The sequence below is a fragment of the Cyprinodon tularosa genome, unplaced genomic scaffold (assembly GCF_016077235.1).
Source record: "Cyprinodon tularosa strain WSP-4 unplaced genomic scaffold, ASM1607723v1 ctg2, whole genome shotgun sequence".
NCBI lineage: Eukaryota > Metazoa > Chordata > Actinopteri > Cyprinodontiformes > Cyprinodontidae > Cyprinodon > Cyprinodon tularosa.
The window spans coordinates 3,343,587-3,366,247 of NW_024038733.1; the positions used below are offsets into that span (position 1 = coordinate 3,343,587).

The 22,661-nt window shown below is 39.2% G+C and overlaps 1 protein-coding gene across 3 annotated transcripts; it reads right to left on the reverse strand.

Annotated features, from left to right (window-relative positions):
- Window positions 1-3,905: 3,905 nt before the first annotated feature.
- On the reverse strand, window positions 3,906-21,280 carry LOC119783054 (protein shisa-7). 3 transcript variants are annotated; one of them, XM_038284345.1, is made up of 6 exons: window positions 20,773-21,280; window positions 13,278-15,377; window positions 10,697-10,851; window positions 10,298-10,363; window positions 9,817-10,002; window positions 3,906-7,916 (listed from the first exon to the last, which is right to left on the reverse strand). In XM_038284345.1, exons 2-6 carry the CDS (start codon window positions 14,033-14,035, stop codon window positions 6,970-6,972), a joined length of 2,112 nt encoding a protein of 703 aa, XP_038140273.1. In that variant the 5' UTR covers window positions 14,036-15,377; window positions 20,773-21,280; the 3' UTR covers window positions 3,906-6,969. The 3 variants fall into 3 exon arrangements, with proteins under 3 accessions (XP_038140273.1, XP_038140274.1, XP_038140275.1); XM_038284346.1 differs by lacking the exon at window positions 20,773-21,280 and adding an exon at window positions 17,922-18,022; XM_038284347.1 differs by lacking the exon at window positions 20,773-21,280 and adding an exon at window positions 17,895-18,003.
- Between the last annotated feature and the right edge of the window lie 1,381 nt (window positions 21,281-22,661).

The window sequence follows — 22,661 nt, forward strand, 5'->3', positions numbered from 1 at the left end:
ATACAGTTTAAATTTATTTTATCAGGTTATACAATGATTTTTTTTTGACATGTTTAGTTGTTTGTAGAAAGAGAACATTTAAAAAGCATGGTTTGATTAGTGTTTTTATTCTGATATGTAGCTAAATTTGTAATTATATTTTTACCACCCTAATTTTTCCTTATAATGTTACATAAAATGTAGTTAAACAAATTGCCTTCACCAGTGCCCTACTTAGTACCCAGAATGCCACAATGTGTGTTACTAAACTCAAAATAAACATGGCTGTTCTGTGACAGCCTCACACGTTTAAAGCTTAAATAAAATTTTAAAGCAGGGCTATCATTTCAAAGTCTCCAAAGATATAAACATATAAGTTAGGAATGTCAGTTAGGAATGTCAAATGACATTGGGGGTTCCCGATACATTGGCTTTTGATACGATAATGATATTGCAGTATTAAGTATTGGCTGCTACCGATATGTATCCAGTACAATATCACCATGAATCATGAATACTTTTATTACTCATTTGCTACTGGAATGTTAGAAATGGCTTGATGAAGTGATATTGCCCAAGAGAGAGAGAGACAGAGAGGTAGCAACTGTATTATTAACCAATGGGCTATATAAACTAAAAAAAAAATATGGATAAAGATGGATACAAATTTGAACAGCTCAAAATACCAGTTTATTTTTACCCAAGATTTTATACACTTTTACAATTGTAGAGCTATGGAATATTGACATAAATCTGACAAAGATCTGTGGGCTTACCAGAATGGCACTGTGGACAAGACGATCTTTAATAGTCCGAAATATTTTTAAAAGTTACACATGGTTTAGTGAGCCAATCCGTAGGACACATTGTGTGATAGAGTCACAAATGTTTGTGTATCCCTTTCTGTCTCTTTCTGTCTCCAGAAAGGCTAAACCCAGACAAATTGTTAAGATGCTAAAGAACTTCAGATTGAAAAAATATGGTAAATATGTGGGAAAGCCTTTGACTAGTTATGAATAACCTATGTTCATAATTCTTCATTAATAAATACTGAACTCAAGCTCTTGTCAGCCCATTTAAAAGAGCAGTCCAGGTCAACAACGAATGATCAATGGATATTTATCTATACCTAAAACTGATACGTTTGCGGTGATTTAATGAATTTAGCGTTAATAAGTAAAAAAAATAAAACAATATTTTTTGTTGCAATCACTGAGTCCGGGACCGGCCCAAATATAGTAACATCTTTCTCCTGACATCTTCTAGCAGTGGCGTCATGGTGCGGTAAGCTGAAGGCTATTCTCGCCGCTTTACAAGCAAAACAAATGAGAACTACTAGATACATCTGCAATAAACAACAATTATTTAAGATTTCAAGAGGACTTCACCATTTAAATTTGCGAGAACTATAGTTAAACTGACAATGCCCACGTGCAAGGCAGATGGATGTTGTAATACATCAGGTAAAAGTGAAAAAAAAATTATTATAATTATGGTTATTTCACCATTCCAATTCATGATCCACCACGGGTTCGTCGTTGGATTGCCAACTTGAAGAGGGAGGATTTGCCATCGAACTTCTGGCCACAGAAAAAACACGTAACATGTAGCCACCATTTCAAAGAAAATTGTTTTCAGGATGACTCGGATAATAATGCGTTGTGACAAACACAAGATACAGCAGTGGGACTTGCTCAACAGCCGATACCGCACCGTGACGTCACAAACCAGTAGTTGGCAGTAGTGCTCTTTGACAAACATGGATGTCTGGTAAAGCATGTTCAAATGAAATTACTCTTAATTAAAACACTTATCATTTATTGAACATTATGTAATACTTTTATAATTATAATACTTTCAGATGTTTTAATTCTGAATATGACCAGACATTTTCTTTAACAAATAAGGTTTTAATTTATGAACCTGAGGGATCAAAGCAGGCTAAATAAAAACCACCTAGTGGTGAAATGGGCTTACTGCAAGCACTTAAAAGCATAAGAGCTCAATGAAACATATATCCATATAATGTTTCCTGTCTTTTGTGTGTTTTCTTTTGTGTTGTTCCAGCTCCAAAGTCATGTTGGCTGTCGTCTGCTCTTTCATTTGAGCCCTCACTCACCTTAGAGCAATAAATGTATTCACAGGAGGTTAAAGATATGAGCTGCACAGCCTCCGACTTGATGTGAGGATCCAGCAGTTGCAATGTGACATAACCCTGTGTTTGGATGATATAGAGTGGATTTTATTTAAAAATACAGCTTTCCCCTCCAAGGAGCACTCCGTGGCTTTTAATATGCCTTATACAACATCTCACACTTCAGTGACGTAGTTTTAGCATGTTTGCAATGAAGGCCTAAAAGCGTTTCTGCTAAGCTTCTGCTTAGACCCTTTACATAGCACTAATTTACTTACCAACGGCCATTATTACAGAACCAGTTTCATAAAAATCACCTAAATATAAAATGATACAATCCAGGAGAACTTGGATTATGAGTATTATGAACAATACTTTGACTCAACGTTTTTAATATTTCTTATTGCCCATCTAGCTTTTCACGAAATTTAATGAAGCCATATTTTCCGTAAAAACTGATTTTACTTAAATAAAAATCTCTGCTTTTATTTAAGTTCTATTTATTGGGATCACTGGGTAAGAGTCATATAAAGCTTTATTTTAAATACTTTTCTTCTTTCATTACCTCCTCAGAATCTTAGATTGAAATACAACTTTTGGATGCCTTTTTTTTAGTTGTGAAAAAAATGTAAAAATAACAGATTATCACAAAAATCAGCAGCAACCAAAACATTTATGCACCTGTTTATGCTTGCAGGGGTGCCTCTCTGTGGTGGCCACAGGACAAAAGGTCGACTATATCCTGGATAAGTAAATAAAAGGTACCCCTAATAATTTAAATAAATACATATCAATTAAGTTGGGCTTTATTTATAATACCTGAAATAGTATTTCAGCTTGAAAACAGTTTAATTGTTGAGAAACTTCAAACTGCATTATATAGGGTAACAAAATGTCAAAGAGAGAAATTTAAAATCTTCAAAATAGGAAACGAGAAATTAGCATTTAAAGCATTTTGACAGTGTGCTGAGCTATACAAATTTGTTCCATTTTTACATTTAGATGAAAAATGTAAAGTATTAAAAAAGTGAAAGATTCACAAATGAAACAGGATAAGGGGTTAGGTTCAGAGACAAAACTGTCTTGAGAGTAAAAAAACAATATTTTACCTGTTAAGGAACTGTTTTCAACCTTGGACCTTTACATTTATTGCTTTCAAATAAGCTGAATTATTTGTATGGCGTCCATTTAAAATCTGTACCAGTTCTAATAAAAAACGTTGATGATCAGTAACTAGTTAGTCAATATTGTTTTAAGGATAATTAAGCAAATCAGACCAACATCATATTAAATTTATAATTTCGTAAAAGGTTAGACAACTTGATAAAGATGCCAGGCACTGGAGAAGGTTCTTTGGTTAAAGGGCTATGAGGTCCTCAAATGGAGTCAGGAATTAACTTCTCAGTTATTTGAATTACTGACAATAATACCTGTAATGTTAAAGACCATTCACAGCCCAGTACTCTGTATTGGTTTTCAGGACCACAAAGGATCCTCTCCAATTCCAAACAGAAAATGTATGGACTTGTCGAACGAACGAACGAACGAATGAACAAACAAACAAACCATCCACCCATCCATCCATCGTTCCAATCTAAAGTATAAATGACCATAAGGGGGCTTGCCCAGGTTGCCTTTCATCCAAGAGGCACAGCTCTGTGTGTGCATCCACTAAAGAAATGATTAAGAAACAAATGAATGAATTCCTAACGTTACCATAGACCATGTGAAAAAGTCCAACAGTTTTCTATTAGAAAATATCCGGCATGCTACATTAAAAAAACGGACAAAGCCTTTTTCCCACCAACTTTATTTTACAAATTCTTTGTCACTGTCGTATCCAAGGGAATCAATGCATTCAACAATAAGAAAAAGGGTTTTGTATTTAAATCTATCAGCATGAAAATAAATCCATTAATCTTCTCTACTAGACACTCTCCATGTCCATCTACAGTAGCCTTTATGCATCTTCCCCTCTAAATGAATTTATCATGGTAAAAATGTACACCATATTCATTCATTTCCCCTCAAACAAAACAAGCTTGTCAGTATACCTGCCTGCACATTTTGCTCTTCTTTGTGATGAAAAGAAATAACCCCTTTAACGAACAAGGATGCTATGAGAATAAAAAGACAACAAAATGTTATGAGTTTGGCACTGTACAGTTCATTATATACTAACACGGAGGGGTTTTTTTTTTGTATCCTCAAATTAATGTTAAAGCGATCACTCAAAAATTCTGATTGTACTAGCTATACAAAATACAATACTTGCACAAATTAGATTAACCATTTATAAAATCGTGATGATGAGTTCTTAATGGATATGGCTTGTGAGTTATTACAGACTTTGCTACAGACCTTTTTGTGGCTCCATTTTTTTTCTAAAGATCAAATACAAATTGTACATCGTCTGTCCTATTTCCCTGAAAAAAAAGAAACTGAACCTCAAAGCTTTCGGGTTTCTGTTTGGACCTCTAGCTTTCAACCTCTGTAATAAACATTCATCTGACCATACATATATTATGGCATCGTAGGGTTTTGTGCGTACAGCCCGCATTAAGTTAGCCAGTCAGGCTGCTGCAGAAGAAAACTGCTTCCAAACTCTTTCATCTAGCTAGAAAGGCTCCAGAACTTCTGAATATATGTTTTTGTACCCAAATGGAAACCCTTAGTAATCACTTGAGACAAAGAAGTCATAAGGCTGATGTCTAGGCACGGTACATACAGCTGGAGGGTTGGCCATTCGAAGCATTGACGACCCTTGAGAAATGCCAGGCATGCTCTGTCAATGCCTCTCAGTTAAATGGAGCTGGCATGCAACAAAGTTTAGAGTCATCTCTAAATCTTAATGACGAGGAAAAAAATAAGTAACTAAATCAACTAGTCATGAAAAAGTAAAGTCATTAAAAAACAATAAACACTTAAAAGTCTCACCAAGTAAAAGAACATCACATATCATAAGATAATTGTTAATAATAACCATAACAGTTATAATAATTATTAATAATAACACTCCATCAAATTTATAACAACTACATCAAGCACTGTGTATAGGAAGATTGTCCCAATGGAGTCGTGTGTTTCTGTTTTCAGCATTTTGCATCCTCTACCCGAAACGTTCCTTCCTTCACCCACATTAATACCTCTGATTTCTCTTGATAGAAAAAAAGTAAAATTAAATAAAAAATAAGGAGCAAAAAATAAATCCTCTCTCGGTGCATTATCCTCTCCCGTAGATCAGTCGCGCTCACGGCCGAGCTCGTGCTGAATGTAAACCTTGAGGACACGACACAGAGTGTGCTCGTGTCTGGTGCAAATATCAGGGGACTGGTTTGTGCAAAGTTTTGTCTCTGTGTTTTTCTTGGAACTGTGCTTAAATTGCTCTTGTTTTGTGTTTTTTTTTTTCTTTGTTGTTGTTTCTTTCCTACACATGAATACTTGATACGTCATGACAATATCAACACAAAATCGATAGAAAGAGAGAGCATTTTTATATGGACCACAGATATCACATACTACAGTATATAGGATAGGATAGCCCTTAGTATTGATAAGCGTTGTTATTGATGATTTTTTTTCTACCTTTTTATGATGTTTTTTGTTTGTTTTTTTCTAACTTATACTGGCTGAAGTACATTATGATACAACAAGTTCTTTGTCTTGAAGATGTGAAGGGCTTCCTAACCACCCAAGGTTGTTTTCTCACCGCCTTGCTCCAAAACCAATCCTTTGACTGTCCAAAACATCACTGGCGGGTATCATTCATGGTAATATCTAAATAGTGATTGTCAATCCCGCTTCCAGGGTGAACGTTTCCAAAAAGATGGCTTTGAAGGACAGTTGTAAGTGCAACCTCTGTGCTTTTTGTATGCAAATGTATCACACAGCGATCTGCCTCTCTGAAGGTAAATTGAACACATGCTGTAGTGTTATCTCTTATTTTTGGGGTAATTTTAAAACAGATGGCTCTGGATATTTTTTGGTAGGGCCTGGTCTGTAATTGGAAACACCAGGGGAACCCTCAGACCCTGAAAATGAGTTTATATGACCTTGTAGATCAGCTTCCCTGTATGATTTGAAATCTAAGGTCACGTGGAAAAATTAGGCAACCCGGGTGTTGGATTGGTAATTTAGGGTCCTTCCTCAGTTTAAACATAATGCTGGAAAACAGCCTCTCCATCAATAATCAGGAAGCAAGAAGCACAGTCCAGTCTCCCTGGGTCTGGATGAGGTCTTGTTCAGCAGAATGTAAAACATCCAAAATCTTTTACCATGCAGGCACAATGGTCTTTGAGACTGATCTGGTTCCTCAGTATAAGTTGTCGACATCAGTCAAGGTAGTTGGATCTGTCTTCAGAAGTCCTCTGCTTCGATAAACCATAATTTGTCTCATTCTCTTTATCTAATATGGCTCCTGAGTACTTCTTTAAAAACATACATAGATATATATATATATATTTCTATATATATATATATATATATATATATATATATATATATAAAAATTAAATCATGAACAACTCCTCTATTGGTTCTGTTTCACCAGTCCAGTCAGTCCTTCTACGTGTAATGGCACAGCTGTATATGTCGATATGGCAAAAATCGGTTACAAAATATGGCTGATGTAGGCTATCACAAAGGTGTCTCCACCTACACTTTTAGCTTTATAAGTAGTCATATTTAATCTAATTTGATTACAAGATAAAACTAATTTGAATAGCCTAAACACATGTTACTGTTACTACTGTATACTTCTAGTTTTATTTGTTGTACTTGTATCTAATAGTTAAATGCAGAAGGGTGATCTATTCCCTTTTGTCTAAGGGCTTTTTTCCTTACTCTAGGTACAGACCTTACACTGTCACTTCATTCTTACTCCCCGTCCTGATTCCCTGGCTGCCTCCTGAGCTTCCTGCAGACCCCCCACCACCCCCTCCTGGTATGAAGTGTAGCTGCTCAATGGTGTTCTGCCTTTTTGCTGCAAAAGCCATCCTCCTGGCGCTGTGGCCCCCCAGCGTTCCTGTTCCCATGACTACCCCAGCTCCGGCTCCGGGCATCTCTCCTGACCAGCCCACGCCGCTGCTCACGTGACTCGTCATGCCCGTGCTCCTCTCCTGCTCCCTCCCAGACGTGGGGTGGGAGTTCATCTTGATCATGTGGTGCCGGTCAAGGGAAGGCGTAGCGCACACGTTCTGCTGGGACTGGGCCTTCTGCTGGCGCGGCAGTGTGGGGACAATGCCAGTTCCTGTATGAGCGTAGGGATCGACGACTCCCATCCCGCCGACTCCCATTCTGTCCTCCAAGTGGTCAGGGGACATGAGCATCCTATCCTGTCGCTCCTGTCTCTCTTGTCTTTCCTGTCTGTCCTGTGTCTTCCTGGTCAGGGTTTGCATGTTGGAATTCTTGTTGGAGGCAGCCATGGCTTTGTGGTACTGGTGTTGCTGGTTCTTAGCCAGTCGAGACAGGGTCCCAGTGTTGCCTGGTACATCGCCCATGTTCAGCAGCTGGTCGGTAGACTTTACTTTCCTTGGAGGCTTGGACAAAGTGTCGTAGTTGGGATTGTACTGGGGCTCAGGAGGATCCAGAGGGTAAGGATTGGGAGTGGGAGAGGCAGGCATGCCAGAGGGGGGTGGTGGGATCCAGGGACGAACTGCGTGCCTAGGAAGGGTTCCTCTACCGCTCAGAGTGTAGTCTCCACCCCAGTGAAGGTGGTGTTGAGAGGACTGGAGGGCTGGCTGAGCTGTATGGGGTCTGCGTTTGGTCGTGCAGTAACCAGATGAGTACTCATCAAGTCCTTTCTCTGAAAGCCAAAAAATAGGTTATGTAATTATTTACATTGCTTTGCAAATTATTCAAACCTTCTGAGATTTTTTTCTTTTTGTCATGTTATAACTACAGTGTTCAGAGTATTTATGTTTTCTAAATCAAACTCCTAAATAAAATCCAGTTCATCACTATAAACAGTGATTATTAAAGAGTCAAACTTTGCAATGAAAACATTTCTGTAAAGCACTCAAAGGCTTTTTAAAGACCATCATTGAGCAAACACTTTCATAAAGACCATTTCAACCCCTTTTCTTGCTACAGTACCCCACCAAACAATTAAAAGAAGGGAATTCAATCCTTGATAGTGATAAAATGCAGTGCTGTCCTGTATGAAGCGTATTAGCTAATGGGTATATTATTAGCAACAAGCAGGGGATGCCTACTCAACACAAGGGGACGCCTACTCCCCTTCTCAGTGCATTTATAAAAGTTATAGAAAACTGTTTTGCAGAACTAATGGATCAGTAAAATTGTAGTTTATTGGCGTTATGTTTTTTTTCCTGTTTCTTCACTTGTGCCAATTTTCCAGTTTCTCTTTGAGCAACTGCAAATTCAGTAAAGCCCATATCACATATACAGCTGAAAATCAGGGACCACACCAGAAAGATTGTTCATATCTTTAAGGCAGGGTTTAATTCATTAAAAAATATCCCAAGCTTTGCAAAGCACCACTTCTAACATGTCAAATGACTCCTTTCCACCTAAAACGAAGAGTGTAGAGATTACACTACAATCCCCCATTCCTGCACACATTGATGGTGGCTTGCTACACTATGGTCACAGCTACCCTGGGGCTCACTGGCAAAAGCTAGGCTGCCATACACAGGTGCCAATGGGCCCTCTGACCACCATCAGTAGGCAACGTGGGTGAGGAGTAAGCAGATTGATTAACTGAAGTAGCAAGAACAAAGTCTGTTCTGGACAGATCATAGTCTATGCAAAACTGTTAGGACAGGACAGGAATCAGCTGTGTGCTCCATAAATCTGGCTGCTGATACGGTTGAAAGAAGAAAGCCATTGTTAAAACAAGGCCACGAGAAGTCCTCTTTGCAGTCTGTGACAAGACGGAAATGTGGAAATATCTTCTACTATCAGATTAGACCAAAACGGAAGGACTACATTCAAAAATGGTGTATAATAGAAAATGAAGTCTGCAAACTATCTCAGGCCAAAACATCTCTCCTCTGAAATAAAGTATTGACTGCATCATCCATCCGGGATGCTATTGGAACAGGAAAGATACAAACAGGAGGAAAACCTACAAGTACCTGAGATTGGACATTGACCTGAAAAAATACAACCAGAGGTGTATTGGAATAGTTTAGATTGAGGCATAATATGTTGCTAAGATGACCTAGTAGAATTCATGACCTCAATCCAATTGAAAATTTCTGTCATTTTTTGTCTCTCCATACTGTGCGACTGAGCTTCAGCTATTCTGAATACAAGGGCAAATATTTCAATCTTTAGACGTGCAAAGCTGGTAAAGACATTCCACATAGGAGTTACAACTATATTTGTGAAGTTGATACTACTACAAACAATGAAATCAACTCTACATTTTTGTAATTTTCATTCAAAGCATTTTCCTTATACTTCACAGTTATATACGATATGTTTTACTGTATTGCAAATCCCCTTAAAGATCATTAAAAATATGCACCAGTTGTAACGGGGCCACGTATGAAAGAGATCAAGGGGTGCAAATATTTTTTTTGCCTGGCACTAAATCTCAACTGCTAAAATAAAGCCCCATAGTAATGGATTCTGTCTCGACAGTATCTCCCTGCTGAAATGGTTATGAAGCATCTACAGAAACAACACTGTAAGGGGAGTGAGAAGGTGTTTAATTTGAGGAAGATCACAATACTGACCTAGGCGTTTGAGAGAGGAGTATCTGTTGAGCTCGGGCTTTGTGGCACTCTCGTAGGAAGGTGGCAGTTGAGCCAGGTTGTGTAGGGAGTGGTGGAAGGAAGGCTGGGATTTGGTGTTGTTGTGTTTACTGGAAAGCAGGGTGCCTCCAGCTGCCAGCTGAGCATTGTTCATCCGAGGGGTGCGTTCTGCAAAAACCACAGGGAGAAAACGTCTGTGTGTTTAATGAGATTGGCTCCTCTGTATGTAAGTGCGCTGCATGCTTGCACGGTGAGAATCTGCTAACATTCACTTGGGAAAAAGAAAACTGGTTTTCAACTTGCTTTCAGCACCGACACGAGCAACTGGAGCTGTGATAATCATTGTTATTGTCTAAATGAATGGGCCTTACATCTGAGCTTAAATCCTAGGTGAATGGAGCAAATGAAGAATCTGGGGTGATTGCGTGTGATTTACATGCCCTGATTTGAGCAGCTGCCTTACCGATAGTTGCTGTGTGTTTGGGGCTGGAGCCTGATGAGTGGATGAAATTGTGCTGCAGATTGCCCACTGTAAGTCAGAGAAAAATAAGGTAATCAGCTCACAAAATGGATGTCAAGCAGTTGGAAGATGATTGGTGGTTTAACAAAAAAAGTCGGCACACGTATCCACCAAGATATTTACATAAAATCCTCCTGATGCATGTTCATTTAACTGTGTAAGACAGAAAAAGTTGCTTGAGCAATCATTTCTAAACATAACACCACCTGGGATTTTTGTGTCCCCTCTAATCATAAAGATTTCTTAGTGGTGGGGCACAAAAGAGAGAAAACCAACAAACCAGTACCCTTTACATAGAGAACAAGCTCTCTCTTCTGAAAAAAAAAAAAAAAAAACTCTTACATCTGTTGTCCTTGCTGGGCACTCCCGGGCCGTAGAGGTTTTTCGGGGGTCTTCCCAGTGTCCCCTGTCCGTCGGGTACAGTCAGAGCCACGCTGTTATTTCTTTCATCTTGCTGGACTGGGCTCGACTGGTGCCGCAGCATGTCAACCAGAGCTCTGGAGGAATACGAGGGAGTTGGAGTTGGCCATAAATGAACTGCTGTACTTCATACTAATTCAGCACTATAAGGTATAAAGCTTTAAACTGGAGTTGATAACAAAATGCATGCTTGTCTGGCTACCATAGCAAATAGCTCAACTAATTAACCAGCTTAACATCAGCTAATTAAACTCTAGTGTTACTCAACAATTAACCTAAAAAAAGAAAAAGATCTTATGAAATTGAACTGGCACCAAATTAAATGAGGTTAAGCATTTTTATAGCATAGATTAAAATAAAAATTAAAAAATTTAAATGTTTTCAATGACAATTTAAAAAAACCTGCTGTATAGTTACTCTATCATATAAAAAATAGAAATATTTTCCCTTTTCCATGAATTATGAAAAAAATTTAAATAATGATTATTATTACTCCATATATATCTTATTGTATGAATCAAATGCAATAATCTAAAAATATATAGATTTTTTCCTATACTATAAATCTGAATGCAAAATCTTAGCACCCCTAAAAGCACAGGTGCGTAGGAAGAGGATGTAGCCCAAGGGGTGGGGAACGCCACAGATTTCCAAAAACATTCCTGCTTACTGTATCACTCTCTGTAAAGTATTTATGCATCTTTTCAGTTAGTATGACCTGTATCGGACAGACATAGCAGAACTGTCCAATATTGTCTGATGAGGGTAATACCAACCGAAACGCTATGTTAATAAATCATAGTGTGCAGGAACTTTTTGGGGTTTACTATAAATGTAAAATAAACAGAAATAAAAATAAACTAATTAATTGCTACATTTCTATAGATTTTGCATTCATATACAAAATATATAAAAATGTAAATCAATGTAATACACAACATTCTAATAGTAATAAACATTTTATAACATCTTAGTGGCAGAAGTTTTTTTTTTTACTCATGCAAAACTAGCAAATAGAACATAAGCATGAAACAAATTACTTAAATGTAAAGTGGAGGATTTTCTTTTGCCAGTGGATCATCAAAATAAGTGATCCTCCTAATTGTCAATCATTCCAGTGATATGTTTACGTAAGGCCGTCCTATGTGCTCCTTCCCATATTCACTTACAGGTGGTGAATCTGACATAGTGGAAAAATTGCAAATCTTCTTTTGAAAAGTGAGCGATGCAAACAGCAACTTGTAAACAGAGCGTGCACCGGGGGAAATGGGCTTGTGCAAGCTCGCAAGTTTTTAATAGACATTCCCTCTCGGGAGCGGGTACAGGGTTGTGCATTTTTTCAAAAATTCCCAAAAATCCTCCACTATACTGTTGGAGTTATTATGATTTCTGTTGTTTTTATAATTTTATTCATTTATATCTTTTATATTGCTTTTAAATCATTTGTTTTTCTATGGTACTGTCTTCAGTGGAAATAGTTTATGCAAGTCATAAGACGGTCAAATGTTTTGCGAGAATGAAGCACAGAAGTTCCTGTTTTTCATTTGAGAAGCACAGAAAGGGAAGTTCATGACCCCAGTTCATGTCTGGTTTCAGAGTATACTGAAACCAGACATGTTACCTATCTTAAAAGTTCATGCTATGGTCTAAGAGGTTGTGTAATCGCAACTTACACCTGCTGTTGTAATGTGCTGACTGCTCAATAAATAAGCCTGCAAGCGTGGAGCAAGACGAAAGTGCGAGATCCCAAAGCTCTGTGTATTTTCCCTTTGCAAAGCCAGGTCAGGAAAAATCTTACACTGTCTTTGTTTAGTTCTTTATAGGTTAAAGTTGGGGAAACTTAACAACCCTAACATATACCTTTAAAAGTAAAAAAGCATTAGTTAATATGGCTCCTCAAAGATGAGGAAGTGTTGGCTCATAACATGTTATTTAAAGCGATAGACACTTATTCAGTTTGTATATTTCAAATGAATTTAAAAAAATAAATTACAAAAAAATAACATTATTACAAAATAACACATTTGGACTGAAGAAGACTTACCGGAAATTTTACTCAAGTACAAGTAGCAATGCTTTCGCAGGAATATTGTTTGAGAAAAAGTAAAAAATAAAAATAAAAGTAAAAAGAATGGTAAAGTAAAAGTACTCCTAAAAGTTAACTTCTTCTTACGTCAAATAAATGTGACTGAATAAATGTATTTAGTTACGACCAAATTTTGGGTATAATTCTTTCTTTCTGTTGTAAATAAAATCAAATAATGTTTTGTTTTTTTATGCCAAAAAATGTTATGTTCCTAAAAAAGATACCTTAATACCATAGAGCCCTGGTGCTTTTACTCAAGGTAATGAGTTTTACTGTGTTTAAGGCAGTGACTAACAGCATTGTTTAACACCTCGAATCAAGTCTTGAAAACACTTATTTAATGAGAAACCATGCATAGGATATAGCAACAGATCCAACAGTTAGAAGTGATGAAATGCTAGGATGTGAAAGCCTTACCTGGGCATATTCAGGTCCCTTTGGTTGGCCTCCTGTTGTACCTTATTGAAAACCACCTTGATGCCCACGGCGACAGCTACCATAAACACAATAACGCCACCAATGACGAATCCCGTGTTGTGGCTCTGCTGCTTCAGAGGGTCATAGTCTGGGTCTGGACTCAGCTCCTCCGGTAATATCATGGGATCTGTCTGTGGCTTGGCCCAGTCTGGAGAGATGTAGTTTTTACAGATGTCCTGCTCCAGCCTGCGAGTTCGATCTGGACAGCAGAAGCGGTAGTGGCATGTTCCACAGCAGTAGATGAAGGAGTCTTTAGAGCAGTTGAAAGCATTGTCAAAGTGTCCCATCACATCATAGTAACCCCAACATACATCTGTCCATCCATCCATAATACGAGGAGGGATGTGAGCTGCTTGAAAATGATCTCCTAGGCCCTCTGAGGAGGTTGCATTCTTAGGAAACATCACTTGGGCCAGTGGTTTTGGAAGGGGCTCCAGAACTACCTCTGAGGTGTCTTGAGGTTCCTCAGGTGCTTTGGGTCTGCTTCGGAGAGCAGCCGGCCTGGCATTGGCCTGGATGGCAAGTAGCAAGAGGGAGGAGCTGGAGTCTGTGTCTGGCTGCTCAGTGAATGGTCTCCCTGAGCGGTCTACATGCTGAGGAGGGGGGTACGAAGACGTCTCCACTGCGCTGGTAAGTGGGGCAGCGAACAGGGAAAGCAGGGAGACGGCGAGGATTCGGAGATAGGTGGTGGGCGTCATTTTTACATGACTAAGACACCTATTTTCTGTTGTTGACTCAATGCAGTTACACAGCTTTATTCCCTTTTCCAGTTTAACTCACTAAAAGGCCATGTAAAGAATTAAATGTATAGCCAAGGACATCAGAGATACATCATGAGTTTCTGTCAATTTATGTGTGAGACTGTTTGGGTTGAAAGATTTAATGATAATTATGATAAAACTGCTTTTACCAGGTTTAATAAAAGACGCCCCAAAGCTTTATAGGTTTATTCTCATTTCTTTTTAAAATACCCTGTTGGATTCAATTCCAGTTTCTGGCCACAAAGGTCCTTTGAAAATTAATAACAAATTTAATTAGAAAAACATGACATCCCAGGACATTCGTCGGCTGACTCTGGCACTGGATAAACAGTTGACAGGAAGTGATATGTCTGTATTCTTCATCTTCTAGCAAGTAGCGCAAACTGCCGTGTTATTTATTCAACAATTATTTTGTAGACAAGGAAAACAACTGTTAGGACAATGCTATAAAAATGTAGGGATGTTTTTGCTTTTCAAACAGTCCCCTAATCTGGGTGCCTGCAGTTTGGATCAATGTTGTCTATTATAATTTATTCTGGAGAATTCCATTGGGATTGGTTTGGTCAGCAATCGCCTGGCACAGGCTGTTACTGTGACCAAACTGTGGGTGATAATGAGGAAGGCTCTGCTTATGTGCTAGAAGGTGGAAATAAAATTATGAACAACCATGAAGCAGAAGAATGATTCCTGGCCTGTAAAACACGCAGCAAAAAGACCTAAATGCCATGATTTTCAGCCAGATTTCTGTGGCAGGAAAAGGGGAAAAAAATCCCCCTTGTCACTCAGATGTATCCCTTATTAGATATCAGATGAATGGCAAATTGCTTTTGCATGTGACATGTCAATCGGAGCAGAATTATTCCTGATTTATCCCCGGGGGGTTTAAAGAATATCACTTTTGTTGGCAGATATGTAAATGTGTGAAGTTATTGTACTGAAGGTGTTGGCCATAATAGACAGAGGCAGATCTGTCTCCCACAGAAATTATAATTATATGTAATTATCAAAACGTCCCTATCTGTAGCAGAGAATGTAGGCACAGATGGAGGAGACAGAATGCTGAAATCACTGAGGGCTCCACTTCTTTCACTTACATGGTCCTCTAGCCTTTTTAGGAGGGTTTATTCGAGGAATAAAAAGAGACCAAAGCAGATGTTAGTCCAGTAGCTATTGTCCCAATACAGTTCTTTGAGAAGGCAGGTAGGGGATTCTCTTGTTTTCTTCTTTTGAGGCTTTGATTTCCAGAACACTCTTTGGGTTAAGAAGCTGGCAATCAGACCTGCAACATGTAACACAATGAAAGAAAAAAAAAAGTTACAAAAAAATCAACCAGAGCAGAAGGCTTTGGTGGCCTCAATAGTTTTTGCTTATCAGAGGTTTTTCCAGTGCTGTGTTTTACATATGTATAATGTACCAAAATCTCAACCCCAAACAGATCCAAAGGTACAAGTAAGGTTTAAAGACATGACAGTTCGAAATAAAAGGTAAAATCTAGTTTGCATACAAACAGCATAAATGTGGTGCTAGGCTAACAATAATCAGAATGACCCACAGTTTCTATAGATTTTAGTAAATAAGACCACACAAATTGAAAACATTATGTTAGGATAATTATCATTGAAGATGTGTGAGTTTATTACACCCTGGTATGGGCTGCCTGTTGCGCGTCAGAACTGCGTTTTTAATCTAATTAGGACAGTTCTTCTGTCTGGAGATACAGTTATAATCTTCATTTTGTATGTGGCAAAGATTTAGAGATGGAATGAAAGCGGTGTCCTATTTTAATAAAAATGAAGCATGATGTAAAATATGATGATGTGGCAGACTGGAGATGTATAAAATGCCTTTTTAACTATTAATTAGGGCCACCTTCTGTGAGGTGAGCCTGGGGGTGAGCAGCTGACATTCTGTATATTCTAAGCAATTTCTCTGATCTGAGTAAGATTACAATTTCTATCAAAACCTGACGTCATGTCTCCTGGTTATTTGATACACTATATTGCCAAAAGTATTTGCTCACCTGCCTTGACTCACATATGAGCTTAAGTGACATCCCGTTCCTAATCCATAGGGTTCAATATGACGTCGGTCCACCCTTTGCAGCTAGAACAGCTTCAACTCTTCTGGGAAGGCTGTCCACAAGGTTTAGGAGTGTGTTTATGGGAATTTTTGACCATTCTTCCAGAAGCGCATTTGTGAGGTCGCACACTGATGTTGGACGAGAAGGCCTGGCTCTCAGTCTCCGCTCTAATTCATCCCAAAGGTGTTCTATCGGGTTGAGGTCAGGACTCTGTGCAGGCCAGTCAAGTTCATCCACACCAGACTCTGTCATCCATGTCTTTATGGACCTTGCTTTGTGCACTGGTGCACAGTCATGTTGGAAGAGGAAGGGGCCAGCTCCAAACTGTTCCCACAAAGTTGGGAGCATGGAATTGTCCAAAATGTCTTGGTATGCTGAAGCATTCAGAGTTCCTTTCACTGGAAGTAAGGGGCCAAGCCCAGCTCCTGAAAAACAACCCCACACCATAATCCCCCCTCCACCAAACTTTACACTTGGCACAATGCAGTCAGACAAGTACCGTTCTCCTGGCAACCGCCAAACCCAGACCCGTCCATCAGATTGCCAGATGGAGAAGCGCGATTCGTCACTCCAGAGAACGCGTCTCCACTGCTCTAGAGTCCAGTGGCGGCGTGCTTTACACCACCGCATCCGACGCTTTGCATTGCACTTGGTGATGTATGGCTTGGATGCAGCTGCTCGACCATGGAAACCCATTCCATGAAGCTCTCTGCGCACTGTTCTTGAGCTAATCTGAAGGCCACATGAAGTTTGGAGGTCTGTAGTGATTGACTCTGCAGAAAGTTGGCGACCTCTTCGCACTATGCGCTTCAGCATCCGCTGACCCCGCTCCGTCAGTTTACGTGGCCTACCACTTCGTGGCTGAGTTGCTGTCGTTCCCAAACACTTCCATTTTCTTATAATACAGCTGACAGTTGACTGTGGAATATTTAGGAGCGAGGAAATTTCACGACTGGATTTGTTGCACAGGTGGCATCCTATCACAGTTCCACGCTGGAATTCACTGAGCTCCTGAGAGCGACCCATTCTTTCACAAATGTTTGTAAAAACAGTCTGCATGCCTAGGTGCTTGAATTTATACACCTGTGGCCATGGAAGTGATTGGAACACCTGATTCCAATAATTTGGATGGGTGAGCAAATACTTTTGGCAATATAGTGTACATATAAGTTATGAAATGTTATTTAAAGAGTTTGTCCCGAGTGATCTCTTTTCAGGGAAAAGAACCAGAAAGATAGAGCACCAGGGTGCTTACACAGAGCCTATCTTTAACAATTGAAATACCTAACTTTCAAAGTTAAGTTATTAAACATCTTCAGTTTCATAAGAGACTATAAAATCTGTTGCACACTCCTTATTTGGTTTATGCTGCTGGCTCTATAAAGCCTAGAGTGGCCTGAGGCTAACAGCCAGTTGGACGGCCATCCAAATTTAGCAAAATTTAATAACTTAAATCAAGTCAAAATATACACATGTACATTAATAGAGAAATATTACATTGGTAAATATCAATTTCTAAAATTTCACAAGAGATTGACGTTTGTTGCTTATTTTTAAGCTGAGCCATGGTAAAGATACTTTAAAACTGAATAGGTTGATTATGGCTGTTTAAATTCTCTTAGTGATCATCTGGCTTATAGGAAGTCAGGTTAATGCCCAATTTTACCTCCTTGTTTAGACTTAAAACCACTCCCATCTAAATTATTAATGTCTTACATTTTGATACCAAGCAAAAAAGCTTACTGGTTGAGCCTTCTGGCCAGTTGAATGTCCGCCTCATTAGCTTCTACTTGTCAATCCAAAGTAAGTCGAGCAAAGAGGAAACTGTATAAAACAGACTCAGCGAATTCATCATGTGAGGCCATTATAGCCTCGTGAGACCACCCTGATCTCGCGAGCTTTCAAGGTTTCACTCGCAGATCGATATGCGGAGCAAATACATCTGGCGGAGTCAGGTTAAGTCCATTATTCACCAGAAGAAATGACATAGAGTAATAATGATGTTATTCTACTAAGAAAGCTGGAGCTTAGCAACATTTCTGTGAAAGTGCAGATGTTTAATATCTGCTAACTACGTAGGACAGGGGTGTCAAAGTCGTTCCAGAAAGGGCCGTGTGGCTGCTGGTTTTCTTTCCACCCAAGCAGTAGCACACCAGACTCCTCCATTCATCCTATCAAGTCATCAGGTTAAGACTAGACTCACCTTGATGAGATGAATGGAGTCTGGTGTGCTACTGCTTGGGTGGAAAGAAAACCAGCAGCCACACGGCCCTTTCTGGAACGACTTTGACACCTGTGACGTAGGATATCCAATCACCATAAACATTTATATATAAATGCATTTTTTTTAGTTGTTTATGTAGCTGGAATCAATTCAAACGGAGTAGCTAACCAATAAACTCCGAACTCTGAGGATTGTGTTAAATTTTCATAAACAGACCGCAAAAAGATGAGTTTTTACAGCAGGCAAAGGAACAGAGTATTGATGGCTTCAAAAATCGAAAACAAAAAAAAAATTGGACATGCTGCATGCATTTGTTTTTGGTATATTTCAGTGATTTAGTATAATCTCCACACACAGGCCTGACATATAATTATTATAACATTGTTGGACAGATTTTGATATGGATAAGATATATTTCCAGATTAGATACCATTATTATTTTATTTTTTTTAAGTAAGGAGGTTTTCATATGATTGAAGAAAAAGTGTAAGATTCCTACCGACTAATCTATTGCGATTTGAAGGTATAAAAGAAATCATGAGTGGATTTTCCACTTAAACTGCATATCAGGCCAGAGGGCCATAACCTCTGTATCCTGTACATCTTTCTCAGCCCTTGTCTGCGCTTAGCTTGTTTGGATGTGATTGCTTGCATAAATTGTGTCAGAGTGTGGTTTGCACATTAGTGTGCTTGTTTGATTTGCAGAACAAGTGGATCTTCTGAAAAAAAAAAAAAACGGTGATGGAGTGCAGAGAGATAAATGCAGGGTAGGGATTTAAACGAGCAAGGAGAATGTGGCGAGCGGGAAGAGCCAGAGGTATAGATGCAGAGACGACCATGAGTGGGAGGGCGGTGTGTGGGTGGCACAGAATCAAGTACATTTCTCCCAGCACTTACCAATACAACACAGCACATCACACAAACACCACCAAACAGATCTGCTAATGCAAGTCCATGCCACACGCAAGGAGGAGAGTGCTAATAAGAGGTGTACTGTACACCAGCTTCTGTTAGAACACTCAAAAGTGATACAATCTGAACCTGCATATGAAGGATTCAGTCTGCATTCTGCAAACCTCAATGTAGAGTCCTTGCGGCTCTCATTTCATTCCTCCTGCTCCTTCCTTTCCCTCTTTCTCCCTCATTCTGCCTTTCTCTTTCTCAGATTCTGTGCGTGGGTTGAGGCAGCTAACTCTCTCAGAATAGCAATACAGCTCTGTCTGTGTGTGAGTGAAGGAGGGATTGGAAGGTGGGGGGAAAGGATGCAAATTCAGATCTACACCTATTAGTAAGATAAATTATAATCATACTCTCACCCTAAAGTCACATCTGTCCATCTCCTTCATAACCAAATGATGCATATGACATGATCACATTGTCTCTGCAATTCAATTTGCGTCAGAGCACATAATGAAGAGATTTGCAGCAGCAGATTTTTTGATTTTCTTTTTTAATGCACCTACATTTGAGCAAAACCTCAAGTCTTTTCCTGTTTTTAATTTTCCAGCAAAATGACTCCTTCCTTCCTTGAGGTCTAGATTGGGAAGCAAAGGTTGTGGGTTGCACATACATTCACATTGTTGAGGATGACCCCCCACCCAACCCACTCCCCACTTCCACGCTACAACAGTACAGAAACAAAAATCAGGTTTAAACTGCAGCAAAGCAAATTGGGATCCACTGCAGAAAAAAAAAACATGAGCGAGTCAAAGCATGCAATCTCAACAGGTGTTTGTTGGGAATGAAACAAAATGGCCACTTTTTTTTAATATTATCTTTTCTATTCTTTATACTCACAGAGATGACTGTGGTGTCAGTGAGTGAAAACATCCCACATGCTATCACTGTGCATCTGAGAGACGTTTAATGACAGTGACATCCGCGGATGAAGGAAGGCTTTATTGGTGAATGCGTGCTGCGCAACGCCTGTGCATCACCAGGCGACTGAACTGGACACCCCGCTCCTCAGACACCTCTCCATCTTTCATTAGGTTAATAAGTCCCAACTTGTATGGACATGACTTGCATGTATTCAGCACAGGATAAAAGTGCGGGGGTGGATCCGCGCATGTGTGTGCGTCTTATGAATGGTTTTAAAATGTCCATAACGCCGCAGTATTGCCTATTAATGCACTAAAACTACTAATAAGACGCTCTATAATAAAAGCGAATATAAAGATGCGACAGTGTGGCGCACCTTTTACCTAAATGTTTTTATTTGACAGACAAAAAAGACGCAGATAACAAACTTACATTTCCATACACATGCAAAGACGGTGAAAGTATCCAGATGTTTTTCTTAATAATAATAATTATTAAATCGTTCAGTGATGTTGCAGGCATAAAAAGGTGAATAATGTCGTGTCTTACCTGTGCGCTGCTCTGGGGTTTGATGCTGTGGAGAGCCTGCGCACTGTACATCTCAGCGCTTCTCTGATGGCAGCCTGTTATCTTGGCAGAAAATGATGAGGACAGACTGAACCGCTGCTGCTAGATGTGCCACCTGTTTCAAGTTTTTTTTTTTTTTTTTTTGTAAAGCACTTCCGATCTTAGATTATTTCCTCCTTCATCGGGCGTATTGATAATCCAGAGGTAGGCAAGAAAATAAATAAAAAAAATTATATTCTCAGATTTTCTCAAACATGTTTCAATTTAGTTTAACCCCGCATCGCAAATCAAAATAGATTTCCCAGGAAAAAGAGGCAAAAGTGTAAAATTAACTTAAGCAATTTGAGGAGACGGACTGACTGACGCTGGTTGATCTGGTTTGTGTGTCTAACTAACTGCGCCTGGCCTCATGGAAGTCCGTCAGTGGCGGAGCGCTGTGATTGGTCCGTCTGACTGATCAACCATCAGACCCGACTCCTGGCTGCTTGATGCTGACTGAGAACAGGCCCATTCAACTGGTGTTCATCCCCATTTAGTCACCTTTTATAAAACTAAGTGACCTATAGTTACCTAGATTACACATTAGGAATTACAGATTTTTTTTTTTTTTGCAGTTTATCATATATAATTTTATCGCAGAACAAATTCAACTTTTATATATACAGAACAATTCTATTAAAATAGAATGTACAGATTCAATCTTCCGTATCCAGATAGTGTGTTTGTGTTATTTTCTTGTGTGTGCGCGCGCGGCAGAGGAAGAAAAGAGACGCAGAGAGGCACGGTTGCCACGGCAACTGTGTCATTATGTTGGTGGCAATTATGAAAGCGATGAAAGCGGGTGAGGTGCGGGGAGAGGACTGGCGCAAAAGCTTTAACTCTGGAGCGTGAACGAAACTGTCAATTAGACCGAGCTGCAGCCCGACAGCTCGGCTTTCTGTCAGCAAGCGATGGGCACAGGGATAGCCTCGAAATAACAACGACTGGTTGAAAAAGACGCAGAGGATGTTGAATTCAAAATCATCAGATGCTAAAAAAAAAAAAAAGAAATTAATGGAAATATTCTATAATTTCCATATTTTAATTATCAGGCCAACAGGGTGAGTCACGGTACTGAAACAATTGAATTACCCAACTTACAGTATTGCTCTTGATTAGAAAAAAATGAAATAAAAAGTGTGGACCTCCAGGTTTGTAGTAGAACATTGAAAAGAGATGTATACCAGCTGATAGAGGTGATGGGGGTGTGTAGGGGGGGTTAGGTGAAGCCCCAGGTACCTAAGAAGGGCCTGATAATTACCTGCATGGCAGGCTGCTATTTCTACACAGGTGTGTGGGCTACTGCATGTCTGCGCCAGAGGCCGGTGGAGCCCGTTATTATGGTCCAAAGACGCACTGCCGGGTGCACTTGCACTGACTGGTTTGCAGGGGTGGATGCAATTAGTCTTCTCCTCATAATGATTATTCCATCAGAGCAGACCACTCTAAACAAAAACACAGTCCTAATTCATATGGATAGACATTAAATGACTAACATTTATGTACAGGTGCTGGTCATAAAATTAGAATATCATGAAAAAGTAGATTGATTTCAGTAATTCCATTAAAAAAGTGAAACTTGTATATTATATTCATACATTACATACAAACTCATATATTTCAGATGTTTATTTTGTTTAATTTTGATGATTACAAATGACAACAAATGAAAATCTCAAATTCATCATATCAGAAAATTAGAATATTGTGAAAAGGTTCAAAATTGATGGCCCCTGGTGCCACACTCTAATCAGCTAATTAACTAATTGAAGGACCATGGTATCCCTGTTCTTAATTGGCCAGCAAACTCTCCTGACCTTAACCCCATAGAA

Coding starts and splice junctions, on each gene's coding strand:
- LOC119783054 (XM_038284345.1), bottom strand. CDS start 14,035: ATGACGCCCACCACCTATCTCCGAATCCTCGCCGTCTCCCTGCTTTCC. Junction 10,364..10,696: donor GCCCAGCAAGGACAACAGAT/GTAAGAGTTTTT, acceptor TCTGACTTACAG/TGGGCAATCTGCAGCACAAT. Junction 10,003..10,297: donor CAAACACACAGCAACTATCG/GTAAGGCAGCTG, acceptor TGGTTTTTGCAG/AACGCACCCCTCGGATGAAC.